Here is a 26794-nt window from a genome sequence, read left to right as displayed (position 1 = left end):
GACAGAGAGACTGTCTGTCTGTCTGTCTGTCTGTCTGGCTGCTGGTCTTTGCTACCCCCTGTTGGATTTTAATGGTGTTACAGTAGATGCAGAAGAGGATTGTAAACAGGAAGAAACCCAGTCCTCCTCTTATCCTCAGATAATCTAGCTGTTTAACGAGGATCTTAATGAGCCTTTCTGTTCTCCTCAGCTGACCTTTGGCCTGTGAAGACACACACACACACACACACACACACACACACACACACACACACACACACACACACACACACACACACACACACACACATCTGTTAGTCTTTACTGTCTGATTGTCTGTCTGCAGTTCAGCTTCTCATTTGTGGAGACGCACACTGTGTCAGCTGTGAAGATCCGGCCCCGCTCACTGATTGGCTGGTCAGAGGAAGAGAGCGAGGAAGAGGGAGAGTCCAAAACCTCGCCCATCATCCAATCGGAGGGAGCCACCTTCCCCTGGAACATCGACGGAGAGCTGGTGGAAATTGCTAACGAAGTGCTTGTCAGGTAAAAATTACCAATATAATTTATTCATAAATACTGTTATTGTGTATCATTCCGCTGAGTGAAACAGGGCTGCTGCTAATTATAAATGTAATGATTGATTAACTTAATACATTTTGCTTTTGGCCTTTAGAATATCAGGAAAAAAGTGATTTCTGAAAACGTTCAAAGTGATGTCAAAGCCCGTCTACGGAAAGCTGTTCCACTCCCTATTCAGCCCCATTGTACCGAATTTGGTTGCAGTTCCACCAGAGGTCCACTGGGGGTGATCACGGTCCAGTGCTAAATGAATGGGACTCTATGGAGCTAGACGGCTAAATGTGTCTCTTTCGCCTGATTGTCGTTGAGAAATCTCAGATTTGATTGTAGTTTTTGCAAGTTCAACATGGATTATATGTCAAAAGTTGAATGAACGAGTACTTGTGTTCTTTCGATTTCTTACAGGTTGAGTCGTTGTTGCCCATAACACGCTAGCATTCTGCTAATAAATGCTGATTGGTCAGTGAAGGACTGATTACGATCGGAGATCCCGCTTGACAGCATCCAAAGCAGAACCAGAATGTCAGAGTGAATATTTCGGCGTGGTCTTTAAAACATTAGCAAACCTCTTTCTAGCACGTGTATTAACAGGGAGAGCCTAACCTGTCAGCTGTGTTGTCGATGCTTCGAGAGAACAAAGGAAGCGACTCAGAGCTTGCCGTAAAGCAGTATCTCTGGCCGTATATGTGTATGACGTCATTGACATTTTAAAAGGCTTTTTAGAACAAAAAAGCCACTTTAAAAAAATCTAACACCCAGCAGTGTGTTTTTTCTTAGCCTCCCCTTTCGAATGCAACATTCAAATTACTAGACAAAAAATTATATCCTGAGAAAAGTGGATTTTGAGGGGTATAGCTCCATAGAGTCCCATTCATTCTGCACTGGCCTGTGAGCGCCCCCTATATGGAACTCTGGTGGAACTGCAACCAGTTCAGAAGCCGGAAATAACGAGAGTGGAACTTCTTCCCTTATTAGACATTCTTTGGTGATGTCTTCAGATTTCTATTTATTCATTGAAGCTACAGAGTAAACTAAAATATAATCAATAAGCTGTATAATAACTGAACCAACAGTTATACATACATTAAAAAACCACTGTATATCATATTAAAGTAGTCTACGTTTGTGTGTGTGTGTGTGTGTGTGTGTGTGTGTGTGTGTGGGGGTGTGTTCAGGGTCCACCCACGGCTCATCACTCTGTACGGGGAGGAAGTGGACGAGGCCGAGTCGACCGTCTCCTGCAGCTGCATCTGAGTCCAGCAGAGGGTGCCCAACGGCGCCCTCTCTAGGTCATTACTGTTTCCATCGTGATGTGAACTCAAGTAGACGTTTCATTCAAAGTAGCAAAACACCTAAAGTAGTGACAGTAGCTTTGCAGCTTCCTGTTTACGACATGAACGTTAAAGCTGCATTGATTGATTTTCTTCTTTTGATTGATTACTGCAGCTTTAATTAGCTATAAGGTAACTTGTGTAAGCTACCTTTAACTCCAAACTACCGTGCTTTATAAACATTTATCACTTCTAGACCTGATTGTTGAGGATACATTGAGGATGCTTTTTAAAAAAATTCAAATTAATGTTTACATTTTACTATATATTAACTACCATCTCTTCTCACATGACTTTATTTTATTCTAATTTGTGTTGCCTATTTTTTTTATTGCAATTTTCATTTTGTTTTATCTGGTCCAGTTTCTGGTTCTGCTGCAGAGGGCAAAGATTCATCTGTAATTTAAACCTATAGTTTGAATTACATGTGAGCTAAAAGTAGTTAATTGAATCCAACACTGTGAGGAAAAGAGTTTATTTTCCGTTAGCGGAGTACTGAGTGTATTGATTTGATTTGATTTGTTTGAATAGTGTTACGTTGGTGATAGTCAATCAGCTTTCTGTACAGATGAGCAGATCCAGACTGGAAAGCCCAAAGTGTCCAACGTTTTATATACATATGACAGAGCTGTTTTTATTTAGAAGCTTTTTAAAAAAAAAAATTTTTATTGAGATAATGCAGATCTTTAGAGTAACCGTTGTAATCATGAGAAACAACAAGGTGTTGTTTAAATAGACAATCCTTCATTTTAATAGAAAAGTGTTGATAAAAGCAGTGAGACTCTCCAGTGCAGAACAACTTTACATAAACAAAAACTAACTAATGTATTAAAATATTAAAACATCTCTCTGTGTGATGTACATTTGTACTAAATAGATAAACAGAATGGAGGGTAGCAGCTGTTTTAAATGTCTGCATTCATAAAATACAGACCGTTAAGACAGTGCTTTTGAATATTTTAAAATGTCAAAAATGTCTTCAAGTAGTCTTCCATCATTCAACCCTGTGGCTCTGCAGGCTCTGTTATCCAACAAGTTGCATCTTTTACTGCATTTTGACACTGATAGTTTAGTCCGAATCCAGAAGCCGTTCATTGAAGAATTGGGTGACATTGAAGCTTTTTACAAACCAAGGTGTCAACCAAGAAACTATACAGTACCTGGGCTCACCTGAACCAGGTGGTTCAAGATCAGTTCCAGTGAAACGGTTGTACGTACGTGTTCTTTTTTACTTAGAGGATTTCATTTGTCACATACAGCATCTTTGAGTATCTTAAGAAGCGCTCAATAAATTAAATGTATGTCATAACAGCAAAAACTATTCACGGTTCACCAAAGTTGAGCTCAACGCAGAAACATTTCACAGATTTACTTTGTTGCCTGTCCTTTGATCATGCACCTCCATTAAAATAAGAGGATTCTGCCATGAAATTTCACTGACTGGGTCTTTAGAGGGACAAATATTCTAACATTTTAAATCCCAGAGTGAAAACAGGCTGAAGGGCAAAAACACAGTGATGGCGTTCGGCATCTATTACAACACACATACAAGTCCTGTACCAGAACATCCCAGAAACCATCACTTGACTACTACTTCTGTCTGGACAGCACCCGGTGTGTGCTACGGCCGTCAAATAGTGCAACACAGCCGGTGTGTGTGCTCTGTGTGTCACCAGTGCTTAAAACGTTGGTCAGCAGGTAAACAAAAATGTAGAAAGATGATGTACACAGACAAAAGGGAAGTTTTCCAGAGAGTTATGAGCCAATCAGAGGCCAGGTTTCCATCCCCTGAGATCAAAGGTAATCAGAAATTCACTTCCTTTTAGTTTGTTTCCTCTTCAAAGAGTCAATAACTGTCACAGGTGATGAAACATCCCAGGAAGCTCCAAGGCCTTCTAACTGGTCCAGACTTGATTGTTTCAGGTTCACTTCCCGTTTCATTAATCCTCCATCCATCCATCTCTGCAGTCTTTCTCAAGTCTTTGAACGAGTCTGTGTATTTGTGAAGGCACATTTGGCAAAATAGTTTAAAAGGCATGCTCAGATTCAGGTGTGTTCAGGAGGCGTTCACTTGAGACATTTTGTCATTCAGTACACTCACGTCAGGTCTGACTCAGTCTGGACAGATTTCATTGGCCGTTGACATTCAACAGTAGTACTGTTCTACTGTTTTGGACAAAATGGGTTGCCATATTTTCATACACAGCACTCCATTTATCTGTTGACACACTCATTAACACTGTTGCACATGTCGCAATGTGAACTCCATCCTGTGATTAGAGGTTGTGGCCAGCCGTGACAGTCGTGGTTAGGAAGTGCTCTCGCTTTTGTCAAGTTTAGGAACATAGTCCCAGCTATCTCTCTTGAACTCCTCCTCCTCCTTCTTCTGGAACTCCCTCTTAAAGAAACCAGCCTGAGAGACACACAGGTAGACAGACAGGTTGACAGACAGACAAGTAGAGACAGGGACATACAGTTAAAAAAAAGGACGCTGGTGCTGCTACTACAACAACAACCGTTATTATATTGCAATATACAATATTAAAAAACAAACATGTACCATCCACAGACACCAGATGAGAGCAGCCAGGATCATCAGACCCAAAACTAAACTGACAACGATGATGAAGACTTTTACTGTTGTTGAGGGTTTCTGGGTAAAAAGAGCTTCCACCACCACCTGTAAATGTACCACATATACAATATATGATTTTTGGTGACCTTTAGAATATACAGTAGGATTACTTACTTGTAATTAACAATTAACACTACAACTCCTGTAAGGGTTTGATGGTGCAGCTATGTGAGCTGTTTTTAGTTTTTTTAGTTCAGATGTAGAAACACATTTCCAGGTTGAACACACAGATAAGCTCGTTCCAGATGTGGTCTAGTTTGACTCTACAGTGTTGTTTGTTTGTGGTTGTGACCGGTGTCGAGGTGTTTTACCTCTGCTACAGGTTGTTCGGAGATGAGGATGGTATGAGGACTTTCTCTGGGATTTGACATCATTGCTGTGCTCTCCAACTTCATGACACCATGACGACCCTGAGACACGTAGACAAACATCAGGTGTTTTTATCGGAAGACCGAGAGAGTACAAGCACAACTTTTTTCAACGTTGTCTAGTTGTTAATACAGTATTTAATGTATATAAAACAATGCAAGATATGATCACCTTGTGTAAAGATTGATGAATGCACTTCATTGATGCCTTCATTTATTCTTTTTCACATAATGCACCTTTGTGGTGTTAGATGACGTTGGCCAGCAATGGATTGGCCACTTCCATTAATCTTTGTGTCTTTGAACTTTTTTCTTACAATATCAAATTTGTATGTTTTAGAGGTTTTTTTATGGACAAATATAGTATTTTTAATTGAACTGAAAACCAACACTTCCTGCAGCTTCCCTTAATAAAAGCCTTACAATTAAAATAACTGATTGTGGTTTTTACTGTTAAAGCGTCTGCAGCAAGTGTTGAGTTACAGTCGCTGAGCTTAGGTTAGTTTTAACTCACGTTTTTCTCTGTGGATCAGTTTTACATCGTTCCTACGCAGTATGTGTAGTGAAAGCAGCATGTTAGCAGTGCAGAAGCTTCGATCCTCTTTCTGTGTCTAACAGTTTAGGCACAGTACTGAATGTAGGTCACCTGCCTTTTGGCAGCAGTCAGAGTCAGAGATACACACTGTGGTTACAAACGAGCTGATTCAGTCTGAGTAAAAACAGTCATCTGTGTGTGTGTGTGTGTGTGTGTGTGTTTTACCGGAGCTTGCAGTAGTACAGCAGGATTCAGTCTCATCTCCAGTTGGATGAAGGCATCTCTCCCCGCCTCCAGGTTACCGAGACGACACTCCAACCGCTCACACAGCTCATCACCACGTCCACAAAACTGAGTGCACACACACATAGAGAAAGACTGAAGTTCATACACTGTAGGTCAGTGTGTATTTGGGGCGGTGGAGTGATTGACTCCAGCTCAAGCATCTCAATTTCCCAGCCACAAATTATTTCACATGCTAGCATCCACTAAATGCTTTAGTTGAGCATTGCATGCAATTCTGAGAAAATGAATGTGACTGTATTTACTGTGTGTGTGTGTATGTGTGTGTGTGTGTGTGTGTGTGTGTGTGTGTGTGTGTGTGTGTGTGTGTGTGTGTGTGCGTGCGTGCGTGCGTGCGTACCATTCTGCGGGTGGAGGTGGAGGAGAAGAAGAAGACAAGCTTTTGGATGAAGGAAGCTTCAGAGACATTGCAGTCCTCGATGACTGAAACAGTTGTGTCACTGATCGAACACATACCCTGAGACGACTGCAGAGAGAGAAAATGGAATGTATTCATATTATATAGACAATTTACCATGACTATGACAACTACTATTACCACAACTACTACTGTACTTCTACTGCTAATTTTAATTAGGGGTGCATGATATATCGACTAAATGACTAAACTAAATGAAGAAATAGATAGAAATAACAAAACGGAACGAATCATGAGTGCATTATACTCTCCCAAAAAAACCTGTTGCAGTTAATATGCCAGAGCTAGCCAAACAAGCCTTGCTAGCGAGTGTTTTTGCTAGTGGCACAAAGTACGACAAGAACTCGAAGAGACATACCAAAATCACCAATGCTATAATGTATTATTTGGCCAAAGATATGACGCCCATCCACACAGTGGATAAAAAAAGGCTTCAAGAAGCTTCTGAATGAACTAGACAAACGGTACCAAATCCCATCCCGCACCTATTTCTCACAGGTAGCTATCCCGCAACTTTATAAAAGGCGGTGCAGGCAGAGTTTGGAGTCGTATAGATAATATTTTTCATTCACGACCAACCTCTGGTCCAGCCGCCCTACGGAGACATATATAAGTAGTAGTAGCATAAAAGAATATTGTTTACGATGCGTTTTCCCGTAACTTTTGTTTAAAAATATCAAAATTAATATTGATGTCGTAATATTCATAATAGATATCGCAATATCACATTTTGTCAATATCGTGCAACCCTACTTCTAATATTACTATTGCTATTTTTACCCAATCAGCAACCACCATGGCTGAGTGTTCTGAAAGTTGCCATTTAATGTCCAACCAGATTCTGGGTCTTGTTTGATTATTTTTTTGATCAGATAGTTCCTGATTTATTTACATTTATTCTAGTTTTAAACTATTGTATTAAGACTTCTTGTACAGATGCTTGTGTTTAGAGAACATTTAACATCTAAAAACTTGGCTTCTTTTGTTAAAATGAAAAAAAGGTTCGCAGATGAAAGCAGGTACTGAACTGTCGGTCCTCTAATTGCTACTAGATGCTCCGAAAAAATCTGACTGTTTCCAAGTGGGGGAATCCCCAAGTCAATAGATACTTCAGGTCTCAGTGGATCATTTCACTTCTTCTAATGTGAGTAGAAGTAGAGATTTTAAGGATCATTGTTAAATTAAGACAATATTAAAGGTTAATAAAATGTATTCAGGGGCATGTGCCATACTGACAGCTGTCTCAGCCTATCACACTCAAAGACAAAGATTGCATCAGCTGGTAAACTTAAAGGTCCCACGGCATGAAAATGTCACTTTATGAGGTTTTTTAACATTAATATGAGTTCCCCCATCCTGCCTATGGTCCCCCAGTGGCTAGAAATGGCAATAGGTGTAAACCGAGCCCTGGGTATCCTGCGCTGCCTTTGAGAAAATGAAAGCTCAGATGGGCCAATCTGGAATCTCCTCCTTATGAGGTTATAAGGGGAAAGGTTACCTCTGCTTTGCCCGCCCAGAGAATTTGGCCCGCCCATGAGAAAGAGAGAGACAGCATGGCTTGCAAACAAGCGAAGCATGGCAGTTGGTCAAGGCCACACCCCCACCCTCCACCTTGCTCTAGTGGCTGTAATTCTGCACCAAGGCTGAATTTCGGGAAAGAGACTTCAGATACAGTATTAGGGGACCATTGAGGCCTTTATAAAAGCATCCAAAAAGCAGCATGTCATAGGACCTTTAAACACCAGCAATTAACATGTGTCTTCAAAACCTGAGGAACCACACAGACACTATATATATACTTCCGTTTCTACGGCTTGTGTTACTGCTGTTGCTAGTACTGAACGTACCTGCCAGTCGACTACCTGCAGCAGTCTGTGTCGGTAAGGTGTGAGGATCTTCGGTAGGCTGATATCTACCACAGTATCTAGAGACCTGCTAGGACCAGAGTTTAACACCTGCAGACACACAAAACAACAGATACACCCAGAAAAGATAAATAACAGTGAAAAGTAACTACAACTGTAAGATAAATGTAGTGGAGTAAAAAGTACAATGTTTCCCTCTGAATTGAAGTAGAGTAGAAGTATAAAGTAGTATTACATGGCTGCTAGTTAGCAAGGCCGATAATGAGACAATTAGTTTCCCATGGTCAATTTTATTGTGGTTTTATAATACCTTGTATGTGTAGTTGAATCTTTCAGTGTAGCAGTCAACTGGAGAATTGTCTTCATCTCCAAACACAAATGAGGTGGGAGTCACAAAACTGCAAGACACACAGACAGACAGACACACAGACAGGCATCAGTGGTGGCTGGTGACTATTTACTTAGAGGCAACAGGCTCTGAGGGCTTCTGCTTACAAACTCACAGTGTTGTCACATATTTCATCTGCAGCGTCTCCAGCTGCTACAAGAACACGTGCCACATGTCTAGCTTCTTTTTTTAAACATACTTTTATTCAGATATTACTTCAGGTTTTTTTTCAAACTTGAATTGCATTTTATAATAAATTGAAATTGAATTAAGTCTACTGTATTTCTGTTTTGTTTTATTTATTTTGTCTTACATCACTGGAATTGATTTTATGAAACACTTTGTAACTGCGGCTTTGAAAGGTGCAGATATATATGAACAATATATTATTAATTTTGAAAGTGAGTAATAGTAACATATGCTTACTCACCCGTGGATGTTGACGTTGACTCCATATTTGAGAGGAAGGAGGAGACTGATGGAGTTGTCATGGAGATACACCTCCTTCTCATAGTTATCACTGAAGAGAAAACAGATTTCATACATTAAATACATATAGAGGGTTTTCACCGACGTCACGTTCTGGGTGGTAACCTGGATGCGCGGCCATATTGGAGGCACTCGGTGTAAACAACTGAATGGAGTAATGGAGTATTGTGCACTTTGGATACTTTAATACTTTATGTCTAAACAACAGAAAAGCTCATAAAAATGCGTCCAAGATGCAAAGGCATGGAAGGACTTGGACCACAAAAAAGGCGCGATATTTTGAGAAATTACAGTTTACTGGCGGTGCAGATCCCTACGAGTTGGCTCCCTCTTCTTGGATCCATGGCGACCCGGTGATTCTTCCTTCAGTTGCATATCCCGATATAGTCAACTACCTGGTTTTCTCGCCGAGCCCATACACAGCGGAAGACCTTAAATCCTACAAAAGTTTGGAGGCTTATAACCAGATGGTGTGTGGATGGGTGAGGGAGACGCAGTACCAAGTCATTAATGACCAATGTGTTGTGAAGGCCAAAGTAAGTAATGCAATAACGTCTTTAATCAACCTAACCTTAACTGTATGATATCATTGCGATACTCAAGGTGTAGCCAAGTGACTCTCAGTAGTTTTTTCTTTCCATTTCAAAGACCGAACAAGACAGAGCTTTCCCTCGTAGATCCTGGTTGAGCTTTGCCAACCACAAGCGCCTCCTTTCCTCTGATAACTTCTGACATTCCTCTCCCTGGTTTTTAATAACTTTTGGAAGTCGATAATATTCCAAATGTTTTTCTCGGTCTGACCTGTTGGTACAACCTAAAACACGGCAATAATTAACCATTTTCCTTGACGCCGTTCGGGATCTACTTCAGTGCCTGTGCTTTGTTGTGATGCGGGGTACCTCCAACATGGCGACTTCGGGTCTGATGACGCGTCGTGAAAACCCTCTATTGATACGTTTATTTTACGGTAAATACTTCTATAGTTAGTTGAAATTGTTACTTTCTTCACTTCTGGAGATGAAAGGAGGGGGTGTGTCCTTACCTGCTGGTGTTAACGTGAATGATGATGTCACCAGGTGTGCTGTTCTGGTTGACGTCCAATAGAAAGCTGATATTCAACTACAAGAAACAGGAATTGTGTCAGTGTGTGATTTCAAAAGGTGTTAATGACTGACAGCTGCAGGAGGATCAACCTGATTTCAAATTTTTACATTTCCCTCCTTTTCTGTACACTGCAATCTAGTGTTTCTATTCCTTTTTATTTCCTTTTTATTCCTTTTTTTATATAGTTTAACTGTGGTCATATGAAACTATAAGATTTTACATGTTGAGAGAAATTCCACCTTACAACTGCTGCTCCTGCTTTTTCTGGGGGGAACTCAGATGTCTCAACAGTTTATTTCACAACATTTACTGACAAATAACTGAGACGACGGAAATACAGCAAATATCTGCTGACGAGACTAAACTGTAGAACAAAAAATACAGACACAGGATCTGACCTTTGATTTCTGGACTACAAGCAGATTTGAGTAAGACTTGGCTGAGCAGCAATATTAGCCAACTTATTTTGCTAATATGTAATTCTAGCGTGTTCGCACACTAATCTAAGATGGCGACCATGATTAACATTACCTGCTAAACACATTATGCTCAAAGCACTGCTAAGTGCATGGCTGTAAACGCTCAGTGTGTGATCAGCTGAAACTTACTGTACCTGGGCGTGGGCTGAGAGGAGGAGGCTGGTGACGCTGCAGTCAACACCTGCCGTTGAGCTGTTGACCTCCTGTGTGACATCACAACTGACCATGTTGTCCTGCTGCACACACAGAACACACAGTTGATATACTTTGTTAAATGAGTTATTTGTGTTGTTAAAGTTATAATCCTTAAGCGTTTCATGAAAGCAAACCATGTTTATGATACTATTTATGGTTGGATTTTTTTTTTAGCAATAACAACAATGCATTCTGTAATTTACTTTCTATATAGTAGATTTTAACTGACTCTTTTACTGTGTCCTGCTGTTGTGTAGAAAACTAACGTAGCATTAATCAGAGGCCTGTACTACGAATCAAGATCAACATGCCCTGGATTTATTTCAGTAACCCGGCTTCACCTAACCCTAACAACCGCGGTCCTGCATAAGCTGTGTCACGAGGATGGTTAACAACTAGTTCAATCAACCCAGGGTTCCCAATACAGCGGCGCGCGCATTCACATAAAAGAGGCGGTGTTTGCACAGCATGACCAATTGCAAACATCTACCAGAGCCGCATATTTTACATAAGAAGAGCAAACTAGAATTCTACATAAATATGAAGAACACAGACACGGTTTTGCAGGCAAAACGCAATACAGTCGCTGCTTCCTAAAACAGGAAGGAAAGCTGGCAAAAAAATAGCCGACGCTGTAAATGCGTAAATTGCAACGCTTATCAATATCTTCCCCATCAGTCAGGCACTAGATCTGACCATAATTACACTTGTGCTTTCCATAAACTGCCGTTGCTTTAGCCTATTATTTCAGTTGCAACCCTGGCAGTGGAAGCAATCGTGAGAGCAAATAAAATATATAAAAATACAATTCAAACCAATGTGCGCATTGGCAACACACGGCTCAAGATGCCGATAGCCTATATGAAATTCCCTCCCATTAAAATCTATAGATTTCATAAAAATACACATCAGGGAATGTTAACGGGGTTGTTGGTCTCAAAATGTTTAAACTTTTATGAGCGCATCCCTCTCTCCCCCTCTCTCTCCCCCTCTCTCTCCCCCTCTCTCTCTCCCTCTCTCTCTCCCTCTCCGCGCACCGAGCTCCACCTGATCTTCTAAGAGCGGTGACGCCGTTATCAATCGAGTATTGATTGGTCAGTAGGCGGTGCTTTTACACCAGTTGATCTCTAATCTCCAACATAACCTGCTCCCGACCAGGTTAGGTGTTCATCGTAAATTACCACGGCGATTGAACCCGGTAACAACTGATCTACCGTCGTGGTACAGAAAACCCTGGGTTGAACCTGAAGTTACCTCTTTAACGCCAAATCTTGCTTCATAGTACAGGCCTCAGCTCAAGCTGTCCCGTAGCATAATGACATGTTGTGTTTCTGACAAAGCAGCTGCTCAGAGAGTGTTTGCTGAAGTATTATACTACACTTGCTGTTACCACCATTAACCACCAGTGTCGCCAAATCAACCAAGATCGAAATCTTAAAGGATTATAACTTTATAACTGTCAACCAAACACTTCCTCAAACTGCCCAATCAGCATGGCGTCAACTCACGCTCTGCAGTACTTTAATGTAGTGGATGTTGTTGGGGAAACGCAGCGTCAGTCGCGGCAGGAAGGCGTCATCTCCAGAGTTCAGTAGCGATGTTTTTAACATGATGGTCTGTCCAGAGCCAAGAGCAAAGTACTGCTGCTGACTGATGACAAACAACAACAAGATAAACAACAACTTGAGGTTCCAGTCAGAACCAACATCAAAATACAGCTGCTGACTAATGACAATGTCATTTTTATTGAGTGTATAAGAGTTTAATATAAACTTTATGGCTGCAAACAATGTACACTGTGAGATTCATAGATCTTTTCTTTTTGTAAGGTTTGCAGCAACATTTTTCAGATTTTTTAATCAACTCATTGGGAAAGTATTGACATTAGGGAATAGGTTTAAATTTTGAATACACTTATTTGCTTTCTTGACAAGAGTTATATGAGAAGATCGACACCACTTTCCTGTCTCTCATGTCTGTACATTAAATATGAAGCTGCAGTCAGAAGACGATTAGCTTAGCTTAGCACAATGACTGAAAACAGGGTGAAACGGCTAGCCGTGCTTTGTCCATAGTTATAAAAACATGTCTACAAGCATCTCTAAAGCTCACTAATTAACACGTTATATCACATTTGTTTAATCTGTACATGAACAGAAAAAATAATAATTTCTGGTTTTGGTTGGTGTATTTTTGAACTTTGATGAACATAGCCAAGCTAGTAGGTTTCCCCTGCTTCCAGCCTGACACCAGTTCCATACTCAGACATGAGATTGATATCGATCTTCTCACCAAGAAAAGCAAATGGCACAGGAACCTAACAAACAAATAACCACCACCAGCGTGATTCAGCCAGAACCAACATCAAAGCACTGCTGCTGACTGATGTTCTACATTCATCTTTCTGAATGAGAGAGCAGATTATTAGCATTATGTGTTAGCTTCTGTGAGGGAATAACCTCCTGACTAATTGTATATGTTGGACTAATAAAATACAATACTGCTGTTGTTTTAATCCGTTCAGATTCACATACAACTGTCTGCTGTGTGTGTGTGTGTGTTTGTTTGGTTCTTACTCTGGCAACACTAGTTGAGCTGACAGCTGCATGTTGGTCGAACAGTTCACCAGCAAACAGGAGCGAGCAAACCAAGTCTGAAAGAGGAAAAGAGGCAGGGCGTTTATTGACTTCAATAAAAACATTAATGAATGGAGCAGTCATCATTTTCCTCATTTATGGCATTACAAACAACTCCCGTGAAATCGGACCCCAGCCTTAAAGATTATGAAAAATATCCCGATGAATAACTCCAGCTGTAAATTCCTTCATGGTAACCCTTCCTGCTCTGTTTTATGAGTCAGTGGGACATGGCGTGGACACAGGATGAGCTGACTGATGTTGGTTAATGTGCTGCAGCTGTAAACACATCTCGATTAGCAGGATGTCATTTTCAGTGTTTGTGTGGTGGAGTTGACATCTGATTAGCTGTTTCCTGCCCTTTAACACAGATCAATTTGGTGATGGACAGACAGATATCAGACACTGAAGCTGCTACAACAGGAAACTGTTTAGTTAGTTATCATTGTAGCCTGTAGGTCTTTGAAAAAGTAATTTTATCTGGTAATCAGTTACAAATTAGTAGTTGTAACTCTAGCTGGTAACTGGTTGGTGTTGGCATTAGTTTGTACCTAGTTGGTGTTAGCACTAGCCTGTACCTGGTTGGTGATGGTGTTCTGGTGTCCTGCGCTCTGCTGCAGAATGGGTTTTAATGGAGGGAAGGTTTTGGAAGAGGCTTTGTGGGTGTTTGTTTCTCTGTGATTGTAGGAAACCTCAAACTTGACCGGAGTAAAAATGTCCCTCACATCTTTCTGTAGAAGGAAGAAACAGAAACAGATGAGGAATACACATTGTAAGCAACACAACAGCTAATCTATTATGGTAGTATATATAGTATTATAGCTATTAACATGTTATTATGCCCATATTAAACCTATTCATCTGTATGTTTTTTGCACTTGCGTGAGTGTGTGTTACCCTTTGGTAAGCCACATGTGTTGCACAAGTGACCTGGCCATGTCGTGCTCTCACACGCCCTCTCGTGCTATTGGATGACCCGTTACCGTGGAAATAGAATCGATGAGGGAAGGATGGTTTATGCAGGAGGTCAGAGGTCAAATTATATTGAAGATCTAAAAAGGAGAGAAGAACAATATTAAATATCAGCAGGTAAGTCGTACACTCTTGTACAATATAATGGACCTTTTGCTAAACCCCTCCCCTAAACAATGACTAAACAATCATAGAGTAGCAACTGTAAGTAGGCACAGCAGGCATTTCTCCACATGTTGAATACTGATAATAAAAAATGTTTATTAAAAATATGAAGCTTGTGAGGTGTGGCAACAGTATCTAAGGGGGCTGGACTAGCAGATTGGACCTAAAGTTTTATATACTGGACAGTTGAGTTTACAGTACCTATGGCTCCTCTGAACTGTCTGGATCTAACACTGAAGCAGACGGTAACATTTAAGCAGACAGTTGGAGTCTTGTGTTCTCGGCACAATGCCACCCGCTGGTCAATCTGCTCGGGCAGAGCCAGAGACGCCTTCACCTGAATCACCGGACGAGTCCTACAGCACACAGGACACATTCAGAGAAATGATTACAGCATGCTGACTGGACGGAAATACAATCATATGATTCCCTGTTAGCAATTTTCATATCAGGATTGAAAACACTAGATGGATTTTATTGTTTCCAATCAGGAATCTGCTTCTACAAAACTGTATTATTCAAAGCAAAGATTTCTGACCACAATATGTTGGTATACTTTTGGTTATCCTATTGTGGGATGCCCTACTTCCCCTGCAGTATAATTTCCTTCTAAATCAGCTAAAGTAAGGAAGCTTTGTTCCTGTACACCTGTATGAAAGAAAGACAGAACTAAAACTGGAATATTTTTGTTTTAACAGAAAGCTTCAGTGTGGTTTTACCTGAGAACCACGGCCGAGTCCGAGAGGAATGCACCAACCGCCACATCTGCAGAGACAGAGAGGGTTTAACCCGGCTTTAAGTGTACAATATGGAAGATGTTGTGACAAAGGAAACAAATTTGACAGTCCAGGTTACCCTGGTAGCCGTTGTCATCGATGTCAATGCCAGAGCTCAGCGACTGGCCGAACATCCTGAGGTCGCGACCCAGGGTGGACCCAGTAATCCTCTGAAAGCACACACACACCATGTTGGATGTCACAGAACAGATCAGGTTTATTCAAACTTCATCTTTGGATTCAACAAAGTCAATCCTGATCAAATGTAATATGAATATTCCTCATATATGAAAATCAAGTTAGAGGATGGTCTTATAACACATTGTCAGCATAATGTGAATTGAGTTGCCAACGGAGTAGTCAAGTCTCAAATACCACTTGAGCATTAAAAAAATATCCCTTTTAAAGCACATTTAGAACAGATTAAAAAAAATGTTTAATCTTTAAAAATTTTGATTAATTGCGAGTTAATTAATCATGTGATTAATTGCGATTAAAAATTATAATCGATTGACAGCCCTAATTATTATATTATTTATTATTATTATTATTATTATTATTATTATTATATCAATATTATTTGTACCTGAGATGGAGTTGGTGAGATGCCCTCCTTTCTGCCATTGTAAATGTAGACAGCTCCTTTTAGGTCATCCTCCTGTGGGGCACCAACCGCCACATCTACACACAAACACGCACACACACACACACACACACACACACACACACACACGCACACATACACACACACAGACACGCACACATTTTTTATTACTGTATTTGTGAGGACTCTTGCTGTCTCCATTCACTAACCGATCAGCCGAACATCAACCTTAAACTGAAATTGATCTCCTTCCTTACAGGCAGGCATTATTTCGTGTTGCTTCAGAGACTTGAATTGATCCTCTGGGAGGTCAAGTATACTATACATTATATATATATATATTTGTAAAGGGTGTCGTGTGTGTGTGTGTGTGTGTGTGTGTGTGTGTGTGTGTGTGTGTGTGTGTGTGTGTGTGTGTGTGTGTGTGTGTTGGAAAGGCCCTGCTGGAAAATGTTTAGCAAGATGAAAGTATCCAGGATTAGTACATAAACATGAGAAAACACCAGCATGGTCCTTTAATATTTAACCTGAGTCATTTGAAGATGTGAGGCTCTGAAAGGCAAAGAGAGAGCTACAGTACTAATGCCAACGACCTGGGACACGCTCAACCCTTCATCCCTTGCTACAGAGGTACACACACACACACACGCACGCACGCACACACGCACGCACGCGCACGCACGCACGCGCACGCACGCACGCACATAAAGCCTTTTATCTTACTGTTGCAGATTAGAAGGCAGGTTCAGTTACAGAGCAGAAACAGTTTGTCATTACAGGTTTAATGAACTAAATAACACACTCCGCCCCTCCCACAAATGGACACACAGATGGTGGGGGTCTGTGGGTGCAAGTGTGAGGGCGTTGTGTTAAAAGTCAGTGATTTTAGTTATCAGTAAGTGGCAGTTACTGTTGGTGGTGGGTGGGTTGTGCCCTCTTTACAAAAAACCTAAAATACACAAACAGTATGTGTTTTTGGTTGTTCAGTGGAGTAACAGTCATCGAAGTTTTGAGTAGTATAAGCAGTATTGTAGGATAATTTGTGAGGTAGCAGATCTGATCAGAAAGACAAAGAGCTGCTCTTAAACCTCCCTAATTACCACTTTTGAGGTGCCATTAAGCAAGGAAGTGAACCCCCAGCTGCTTCAGGGGAACTACTCAGTGGACAACTAAAGATTGTATTACTGCTTCAACTAAAGCCGCAGTACTATGAGTAGCTTTGAATGTAATGTAATGTAATGTAGAAGTTTCAGAGCAGAAACGGTATTAGCGTACAGTAGCAATATGAATATTTGCAGTGGTATTAGCAGCAATAATAGTAGCAGTAGAATTAGTAGTAACAACAGAAAAAGTGGTATTTGCAGTAGGTATTAGTAGTATCAAAAGGACTTACCAGGGTAACCATCGTCGTCCAGGTCTCCCAGGTTGGCGATGGTCTCTCCAAACCGAGCAGCATAGGCGTCGCTGCCAGTCAGCTGAAACCCCGCCTCCAACAGCTTCGCCTGAGACAGAGTCAGTTTGAGGTTGAGGAAGCAGACGACACAAACTGTGTGTCAACAGGTCTTTTTGACAGAAGTATGAAATTGACATGTTGTATGGAACAGGAGTGTATGGAACAATATCCCGATGTCGGCCATGTTGGCTCCACAGACAGATCCTAGATCAATATTCACTGTTTCTGTGTGTGTGTGTGTGTGTGTGTGTGTGTGTGTGTGTGTGTGTGTGTGTGTGTGTTTGTGTGTGTGTGTGTGTGTGTGTGTGTGTGTGTGTGTGTGTGTGTGTGTGTGTGTGTGTGTGTGTGTGTGTGTGTGTGTGTGTGTGTGTGTGTGTGTGTGTGTGTGTGTGTGTGTGTGTGTGTGTGTGTGCTCACCTGCCCCTGGTTGATGTACACATGAACTCTTCCCTCCTCCCTAGTGATGCCTGTTGCCATGGGAGCACCCACCAAGAGATCTGACAAACCATCAGCGTTCAGATCCACCGCACACACACTGGACCCAAAGTAAGATCCCAGCTACACAACAAAGACACACAAGCTAAGAGAATTCCATTGTTTAGAATGGAGGATGCTAACACTAAGTGGATTCTTACCTCTTTTCCGGACACTTCAGAGACAACCCGCAGCATGTTGTTGTCTACTACAAAGATGAAGACCTGCACAGCACAAAGACACACACTAACTTCAACCATCACAACTACATAACACAACACACAATATCAACTAAAACTTGATAACAACTCAACTTTTATCACAAGTCTTCCCAACACCATCAAGAAGAAGTGACAACGAGGCTAACTGTCTTGATGTTTTATACCCAAACAAACATTAGACTTTCAGTGCAGTTAGCAAACAGACAGACAGACAGACAGACAGACAAATGGCTACAAATGTAGGTCGTACCTTGCCCTTCTGGTTGTATTGTGGAGCTCCACCCAAGACCTCCACAGTACCGGGACTCAAAAACTGACCGGCTCCAACAGCGTAACCTGAACAGCAGCAGGACTCAGTGTCATATATTCAGACTTTTCGAGTGGTGGAAAGTAACCAAGTATATTTAAAGGTGCCGTAGGTAGGATTGCGAAGATCCAGGACTTAGCCAACTTCTCAGTCCCTCCCTCCTTTCCGCTAAAGCCCAAAATGGTCTCCTAAGCCCCTCCCCTTAGGAGGAGAATGAATGCGTGTGCATGAGTTATTGACACGCAGTTAGACACCCCCCCCCCCCCCTGGCCCTGATTGGTGCATCTATGGTGGATTTTTGCAAATTGCACTACAGGCTGTAGGTGGTGCCAGATTTGTTTTTTTACCTGCTTCATGTGGTTCTACTCGAACATAGGGTCACTTTCAGCAAATATGACAGAAAGTTAGTTTTATAAGGCTTACCTACTGCACCTTTAAAGATTAAACCCCTGAAACTTTTTGGATGGTGGCCCTTAACAAACGTGAGCATGCAGTAATAACTGAAGGCAGCCCAAATGATGTGTGAACGAATCGTCTGGATTTCGTTTCACAACTAAAACTGTCAAACTAAGATTTGAAAAAAATACCACTGTGCCCAAGATAGGGTTAGAGTTTCATGTTCAGTGGTTATGGTACAGAAGTGTGTGTGTGTGTGTGTGTGTGTGTGTGTGTGTGTGTGTGTGTGTGTGTGTGTGCATGCGTGCATGTGTGCATGCGTATGAAAGAAAGCTGCAAAACCACATCTAAATATGCTCAAACGAAACCTCTCTTTTGACCTAGAAAAAATAGTGTCTGATCCTCAGCTAATATTAAGCTATGCTTAATATTATCGTCAATCTTTGTTTTTTATGACACGTTAAGATGTTGATCAATCTCAGTCTTTTCTGACATGTTTTCAGAGTCTAGAAACTTTCCTTCATCTGAAGAACATCACACCTTTCTGCTCAGCTTCCTGTTTATAATGTTAAGCACAACTTACTGATAGGTTATGGGTTATGTGTTACATCTAGTTTCAGTACTCCCTGTATGTAAAGTATACTTCTGTATGTTTGAACTCACAGATAACAGGAGTTTACTGCTTGGCAGGAACAATAGTACCACTAGTAGCATGTATATTATTTGCCTAGGCAGTGGATGTGTTTCAATGGCAGTAGTAGTAACTGTATCTGGCAGTACCTGTAGGGTTAGGATTAAGAGCAGGTGTGTTAGTTACCCAGGTAGCTTCCGAAGCTGACGGCTCCAGCATCGTCGTCCAGGTACACTGACATCCCTCCACTGGACGTGTTAAAGACCAGAACTGAACCCGTCCAATAAGATGTCCCCGGAGCCCCCATGATGATCAGATCCTGAGAAAGACGCAGGTGTGCTACAATGTGACCTACATCTCTAGTAAAGTCGCTACATACATGGCCCATATCTCTAAATATCACTAAATTATGATGTCTGTATCATTTGTTGCTTTAAAATGGACGTTTTAGGCAGTCTTTGTTCTCTTTTCTAAAATGGTAAAAATACATTTCTACATTTTAACAGAATGAGGAATAAGAAAAGAGCAGATGGCTTCCAGGTTATAAAAAACATCATGTACATGAAGTTATACATAAGACAGCAGTGATGGATCACATTCAGTCTGCTGGTGGAAATAGTGAAAACAGGATTTTAAAGAAATTTACAGACCTCTGTCAGGAAGTTGGATATACCGGCCTGACATGACCCATAATCCTCACCAAACTTCCTCTGGTGGTCTGCAAGATACAGACAGAGACAAACAGACATGTTGAGAGGTAAAGGTGAACACACAAATAAGAACATAAAATCCTAATGTTTTCCTTTTGAAGCTGAACAGCTGCTGCGTACACATACACACTCACACAAGATAGACGTGAGGTCCAGAAAAATTCAAAAATGTGAAAAAGTTCCTCATTTTTTAAAAGAAATGTCTGCATCAAACTGCAGAGGGGTCTATTTCTATGCAGTCACAAAGCAGTGTGTGTGTGTGTGTGTGTGTGTGTGTGTGTGTGTGTGTGTGTGTGTGTGTGTGTGTACCTCTGTAGCAAGGGATGAAGGGTTGAGCGTGTCCCAGGTCGTTGGCATAGCGATAACAGACTCCATTAGGCAGCTTGTGGTTCTGACCGTCTTTCTTTGAGTAGTAGACATTCTTCCAGCGGTGAGCACATGCCTGTAAACACACACACACACACACACACACACACACACACACACACACACACACGACATGAACTCATTACGGACAATAACACAATCACAAGTTTGCAGCAGAGTTGTAATTCCCATGTCACTGACAGAGGCTCTGTGTGTGTTTGTGCATGCGTTTTTGTGTGTCGAACATTATCAGCCCCCCCCCTGGCTAACACATTGAGGAGACAGCTGCTGATGTGAATACTTTAACCATAAATCATGACCTGGCTCTTGGGCCATGACAATTGTGAGAGACACAAAAGTAATTAAAATACAATTAGTAATTTAGGGTGTGCATGTATGACAATGTGGCGTGTGTGCATGTTGTAGAGTGTACAAAATGAGCAAAAGAGAATGGTCGTCACACCAGATCACTTAAAGCCTCTTTAACGTGAAGCCTCTTTCAGAAATAGAGCTCTTAAACATTGCTGGCTTCATCCATAGGTTGATTTAATGCCTTTGAGGTTTTCAAACATAGCTCTATGTTAAGTAAAAGTTTCATAATAGCTTTATTATATAAAGCTACAGATTTCAGAAGTCTCTTTTATATAGGCCTTAATGATCCCCTAATACTGTATCTGAAGTCTCTTTTATATAGGCCTTAATGATCCCCTAATACTGTATCGGAAGTCTCTTTTATATAGGCCTTAATGATCCCCTAATACTGTATCTGAAGTCTCTTTTATATAGGCCTTAATGATCCCCTAATACTGTATCTTTCCCGAAATTCAGCCTTGGTGCAGAATTAAAGCCACTAGAGCCAGTCCCACAATGAGCTTTACTTAGTATGTGCCATTTCTGTGTCTGTAGCTATTGAGGAGGAGAGAGGGGGGGGGCACTTTGCTCATTTGAAAGCACTTTGCTCGTTTGAAAGCCATGATGTCTCTCTCTCTCATGGGTGTGCCAAATTCTCTGGGCGGGCAAAGCAGAGAAAGGGGAGGTAACCTTTCCTCTTATGACCTCATAGGGAGCAAGATTCCAGATCGGCCCATCTGAGCTTTCATTTTCTCAAAGGCAGAGCAGGATACCCAGGGCTCGGTTTACACCTATCACCATTTCTAGCCACTGGGGGACCATAGGCAGGCTGGGGGAACTCATATTAATGTTATTAAACCTCATAAAGTGAAATTTTCATGCCATGGGACCTTTAAATAAGACAATAAGCCTATTTGTTTTACACATGTGTGTCAAGTGTTGGCCGGTGTTGCTGGGAGACAACTTTCATGATGCACTAGTCATATCACAACCCTGTATAGCCTAAAAAATGTATACAAGCTGTTGTTTTCCCCTTTTCGGTTTTTGATCAACATGCGTTGGTCTTGTAGCCACTCAAAGGCTTAACTTTTGTTTTTTACCTTGACAAAGCAGTGTGCTTCAACTTTTTGGAGAATTCATTCCCCTTTTTTGTAGACACAACATGCAGATCTGATCAGTTGGACCCAAAAATGTATGACATTAATATATAATTTAAAAAAACCCACCAAAATATATATATATATATATATATATATATATATATATATATATACTGATTTCTTCTCTGCCACCCTGATGTGTTGATTAATTTCAGTGGAGCTGCATGTGTGTGTAGGGTGGGTGGGTGAGTGAGAGAGAGAAAGTGTTTGTGTTACCAGGATGTGCCCTCCGTTGTCTCCAGGTTGTCTGGACAGACTGACTCCCAGCCACTGGTGATCACTCTCTGCATCGCACGTCTTCCCACAGTTCAGCACGTCTGCACAAAACACACACACACACACACACACACACACACACACACTATTAATTCAATAGTTTCACTCGTGCACTCTTCATAGGTAATTCAGTGCAGTTTTCCTGTTTAAGGTCACAGATGACCAGCTGATAGTGTTCCATAACATGATAGACATCTGAGTCCAATGACTGTGTTTAGTCATATTCAAAATCGACAGGAGCTCTGCGTCCAAAAAAAACCAGGGGGTTTGTTATGTGGATGCGTTGCTTCATGGTGAAACATGAAGTGCAGTCCGACTAATAAATCCATGAATTTGCTTTGTAGAGTAAGTAATGCTTTAGATATTGCCCTTCATCTTTTACTCTATCTTGCTCAAATTGTGTGTACTTGCAAGTTTGGTGTGAGGAATAGGTTATTAGTATTTCAAATGCTGGAGAAAATACTTAACAACACACACACACACACACACACACACACACACACACACACACACACACACACACACACAAAAACACACCAGGGTGCATGGGGTGGCAGTGGCGGGACTCAGCAGTGATGCTGCAGCGATAAATAGCTCCTGGAGATCTAACCGATGGACTGAAGGATGAGTTCGCTACTGGGGCTCCAACCACCAACCTGAGAGACAGACAGTGAGACAGTTAGACAGGATCTGTCTTTGTGTCGGTTCAGTGTCTGAATGGCATCTGTGTGTGAAGCATCAAAGAGCTTCTCTCATTGACAAAAACAGGCTAATTAGCATGCACCCTCAAACACACACAGACACAGTCCTACTGTGAGGATTGCAGCTCATAGAGCATCACTATGATAATTTAATGAATGTAAATGTACTGATCTCTGGCAGATAAACAAATGGTCAATAGTAGACCAATAGACTGTCAATAGCAGGTTAATCGAAGACCAACAAGCAGATCAACAGAGGATCAATAGATAACCAAATGCTGATTAACAAATGATCAACAAAAGATCGAAATAGACTGACAAGTACATCAATAAAAGGATAATTACTAGATCAGTAGCAGATCAATAATATTTACAGACGATCAAAGGATAAATAAAAGATAAAAAAAGGTTCAAGTGTAGATCAATACCAGCTGTGGGCTCCATGGCGATGCAGCAGGACTGAGTATCCAAACATGGAAGAGGGGGGGCCACTGAACCCCAGACTGTGTTCCTGATCCAGACTGTATCCTGCTGCAGGATGAACCAGGACCAGGACCTGAACCAGGACCAGGACCAGGCTGCAGCACACAGACACACTGCCCGCTGAGGGTCGCATGATGGAGGACTGACTGCAGGGACACCAGAGAGACACAAAATAATCAATACACACAAGATCAGAACAAACTTCTGATTTTTGCATCTCCAGCTTTACAAACATAGCTCGTCATTAATTCTGTTCAAACTCACAGAACTTTATTTAAAATTCTAGTGGAGCTCTTAAAGTTCCCAAAGATGGCCAGTATGTCAGCCAGTAGATGGTTAGCTTAGCTTAGCATAAAGAATGAAAGCAGGGGGAAACCACCAGCAAACCTTACAGCACCTCTAAAGCTCACTAATTAACATGTTACATATTGTTTTATTCATTTAAAAAAAAAAAAGGTGTAAAAACAAAAAAACAATTTTACCAGATGGAACAGTAACTTCCAGGAGTCTCCACTGGTTGGCAACAACTGCTCCTGGCCAAGTAAAATAGAGCTCAACAGTGTAGTCCAGGAAGTGAAAATACCGTTCATATTCTGCATAAGGATTTTGATCATATTTGCCATAAGTATACCTTAACCATATAAGGTAGACTTAACACGAGCTAGGAGATTGTGAAACGGTGAATGGCTAGTGAGCTGCTACCACCAAAGTCTATGATTGTTTATGTACAGTCTTGTACCTTGCCTTTTTTTCATTTTCGAAATTTTTTTTTTTCTTTACCCAAATTAATGTTTTATGGTCATGATTCATCTCGTAGCTTGGATGTGTTTTTTTATACAGATTAAACAAACAAGATATAACGTGCTAATTAGTGAGCTTTAGAAGTACTTAGACAGGCAGATTTTGAGCCAAAAGAGCCAGGCTAGCTAACCGTTGCCCTGAATACACTTTTCATGCTAAGCTAAGCTATTTAACGACATACAGTCAAAAGAGTAATAAAAAAATCATCTTTAGGAAATTGATCTTAATGCCTTAATTAAAAAAAATTTCTTTAAGGACACCAATTTTCTTTGTGAATGAATAATGTATCGTAAATAAATAAATGTTCTTCCTTAAAACACAGGGGGCATAAGTCAGTACACCCCTATGTTAAATTCCCATAGAGGCAGGCAGATGTTTATTTTTAAAGGCCAGTTATTTCATTTATGATTAAGTTCCCTTGGTCTTTGGAATTAAAATAGCCCCACATCATCACATACCCTTCACCATACCTAGAGATTGGCGTGGTTTTATTTCAGTTAGCCTAATAGCTGGTTTGATTTGCATTGAGAGATGATTTTATGGAAAGTACCCCATGCCAATCTCTAGGTATGGTGAAGGGTATGTGAATATGTGGGGCTATTTTAATTCCAAAGGCCAAGGGAACTTTATCAGGATGCATAGTATCCTGGATCCATGAAATAACTGGCCTTTAAAAATAAAAATCTGCCTGTCTCTATGGGAATTTAACATAGGGGTGTACTTACTTATGTCCCCTGTGTTTTAAGGAAGAACATTTATTTATTTACGATACATTATTCATTCACAAAGAAAATTGGTGTCCTTAAAGATTGGATTTTTCCTCATTTTTTAATTAAGGCATTAAGATCAATTTGCAAAAGATGACTTTTTTATTCCTCTTTTTAGTCAACTTTAGCATGGGTGTCCTAATTTTTTCACGACTGTACATTAGTATCAATTTTCTCATCTGTGAACAATAGTACAGCTTGAACTATTTTAACTGTTCTATACAGTTAAACACGTTATTTAATAAAATAGTCTACATCAAATTTATTATGAATATCTCAGACTTACATTTTGACATAAAATCAGACAGAATCAGTTGGAGGACCAAACTTGGTTGGCCAAGTTCCCCCAAAGTTCTTGGTCCGGCCCTGTCAACTAAACTCTTAACAATATAGCCTAATAAAAGTTTGATCTGTATGGGGACATTTTTTCAACGTAACAATTAGCCTACTCTTATTATCTTATCTATTAATAACAGTTTATTTAAGGATTCATTATTTATCATCAATCAAATCAAATCAACTTTATTTATATAGCCTTACACACAACAGTTGATCCACAGTGCTATGCAGAGCACAAATAGGAAAACAAAAAACAGAGTTTTCTCCTTCAGGAACATTACCTGAGCTGGTTAAGTTAGGCACGGTTAAAAGCTAATGAGTAGGTGTGTTTTAAGATGACTCTTAAAGATCTTCATAGTGGGGGAGAATCGAATTGCTGTTTTAGGGCAGCGATAGAGAAAGCCCTGTCACCATATAACACTTAGGTCCTGGAGTTCTCTTAAAAATATCTAAAAAGACTACTAAATGACTACAAACTTATTTTTCAGTTTGACCGACACTAAAACATTCAGTAGACAGATAATCATTGAAGAAGCAGAACAATTTTGTTTTTATGACTGAAAACTTGTCTTCATCACTCAGTCATTTAGTCAATACTTTTCTGTCAATCACTAATGAATGAATTGTTTCGCTCTAACTAACGGCGAGTTTACTGTACCGCTATCCTGGGTCAGACAGCAGATATCCCGGGTCAGACTATGGGTCCAGTGGGCAGATGTTCAGCAGATGAGTGTGTTTCAAAAAGTCTGCGTTAAATCCTCCTCGTTCCCGGTGTGACTCGCTCGTGGGAAACCTCCTGTTGCTCCTCGGTCAGTTAACCGTCTTGTGCGTAAAAGGTAGAGGAGGCAGCACACGAGGCTTCCAGGTTGTGTGACAGATGCAAAACGTGAAGCTGACTGAAAGAAACTGAAGAGAAACATTAAAAACTAAAGTTTCATCTTACTGAAACTAAGAACTGAGTGCGCGGAGACCCTCCCTCCTCTTCAGTCTGTGTGTGTGTGTGTCTGTGTGTGTGTCTGTGTGTGTGTCTGTGTGTGTGTCTGTGTGTGCGCGCGTGTAACGGTGTTTCCTCTCCACCCCCGCAATGTCCGCCAAAACTAAGCGCGCGAGGTTGTGCACGCCGCTGTGTGTTTTCGGGGTGTTTCCTCTTCAGTTTTCAGTGTCAGTGTGAATGTACTACGTGTGGCTTTAATCAGAATTTTACTGTCTGGAAGCTAAAACACACAAATAGCCTACTCATATTTACAGCTTTAGATCCAACAAACAACATAAATAACAGTACTTCTATACTTGTTACATGTTACTTTATACTCCACTACATTTCAGAGGGAAATATTGTATTTTACCCCACCACATTTATTTAATAACTTTAGTTACTTTGCTATTTCAGATGAATAATACAGAGTATTATAAACAAATACATTATAATATATTAGGTTAAGAGATAAGACTTTATTGATCCCTCTGGAATTTACAAGCTACCTAGCAGTAGTCTATGTAAAATCAGCCCCACCTTTACCAGCTGCAATTTTAAAGT

The 26794-nt window shown here is 40.7% G+C and overlaps 2 protein-coding genes across 3 annotated transcripts in view; one reads left to right on the top strand and one right to left on the bottom strand.

Moving 5' to 3' along the window:
• The window catches only part of cerkl (CERK like autophagy regulator), a 27148-nt gene extending 24618 nt beyond the window's left edge, over positions 1-2530 (top strand). The window contains exons 12-13 of the mRNA XM_078262371.1: positions 326-522; positions 1734-2530. Of these exons, the coding sequence (XP_078118497.1) occupies positions 326-522; positions 1734-1812 (276 nt within the window). The 3' untranslated portion in view covers positions 1813-2530. The remainder of the gene's footprint in view (positions 1-325; positions 523-1733) is intronic.
• Positions 2531-2611: 81 nt separating this feature from the next.
• On the bottom strand, positions 2612-26310 carry itga4 (integrin alpha 4). 2 transcript variants are annotated; one of them, XM_078262370.1, is made up of 29 exons: positions 25916-26310; positions 23296-23496; positions 22704-22822; positions 22107-22207; positions 20323-20455; positions 19954-20021; positions 19490-19622; positions 18220-18305; positions 17910-17972; positions 17692-17832; positions 17215-17323; positions 15804-15898; positions 15297-15387; positions 15161-15206; positions 14643-14797; positions 14202-14356; positions 13883-14035; positions 13245-13321; positions 12177-12318; positions 10608-10706; positions 9933-10009; positions 8832-8921; positions 8324-8411; positions 7996-8103; positions 6071-6196; positions 5653-5778; positions 4836-4934; positions 4450-4569; positions 2612-4302 (listed from the first exon to the last, which is right to left on the bottom strand). In XM_078262370.1, the coding sequence occupies exons 2-29, from the start codon at positions 23481-23483 to the stop codon at positions 4198-4200; spliced, it is 3093 nt and encodes a 1030-aa protein (XP_078118496.1). In that variant the 5' UTR covers positions 23484-23496; positions 25916-26310; the 3' UTR covers positions 2612-4197. The 2 variants fall into 2 exon arrangements, with proteins under 2 accessions (XP_078118496.1, XP_078118495.1); XM_078262369.1 differs by having other exon boundaries at positions 10608-10709; positions 25916-26309.
• Positions 26311-26794: the final 484 nt, after the last annotated feature.

This window comes from Sander vitreus, chromosome 11 (assembly GCF_031162955.1).
Source record: "Sander vitreus isolate 19-12246 chromosome 11, sanVit1, whole genome shotgun sequence".
NCBI lineage: Eukaryota > Metazoa > Chordata > Actinopteri > Perciformes > Percidae > Sander > Sander vitreus.
The sequence above is the reverse complement of the archived record's forward strand: the minus strand, read 5'-3'. Positions and strand labels throughout refer to the sequence as shown.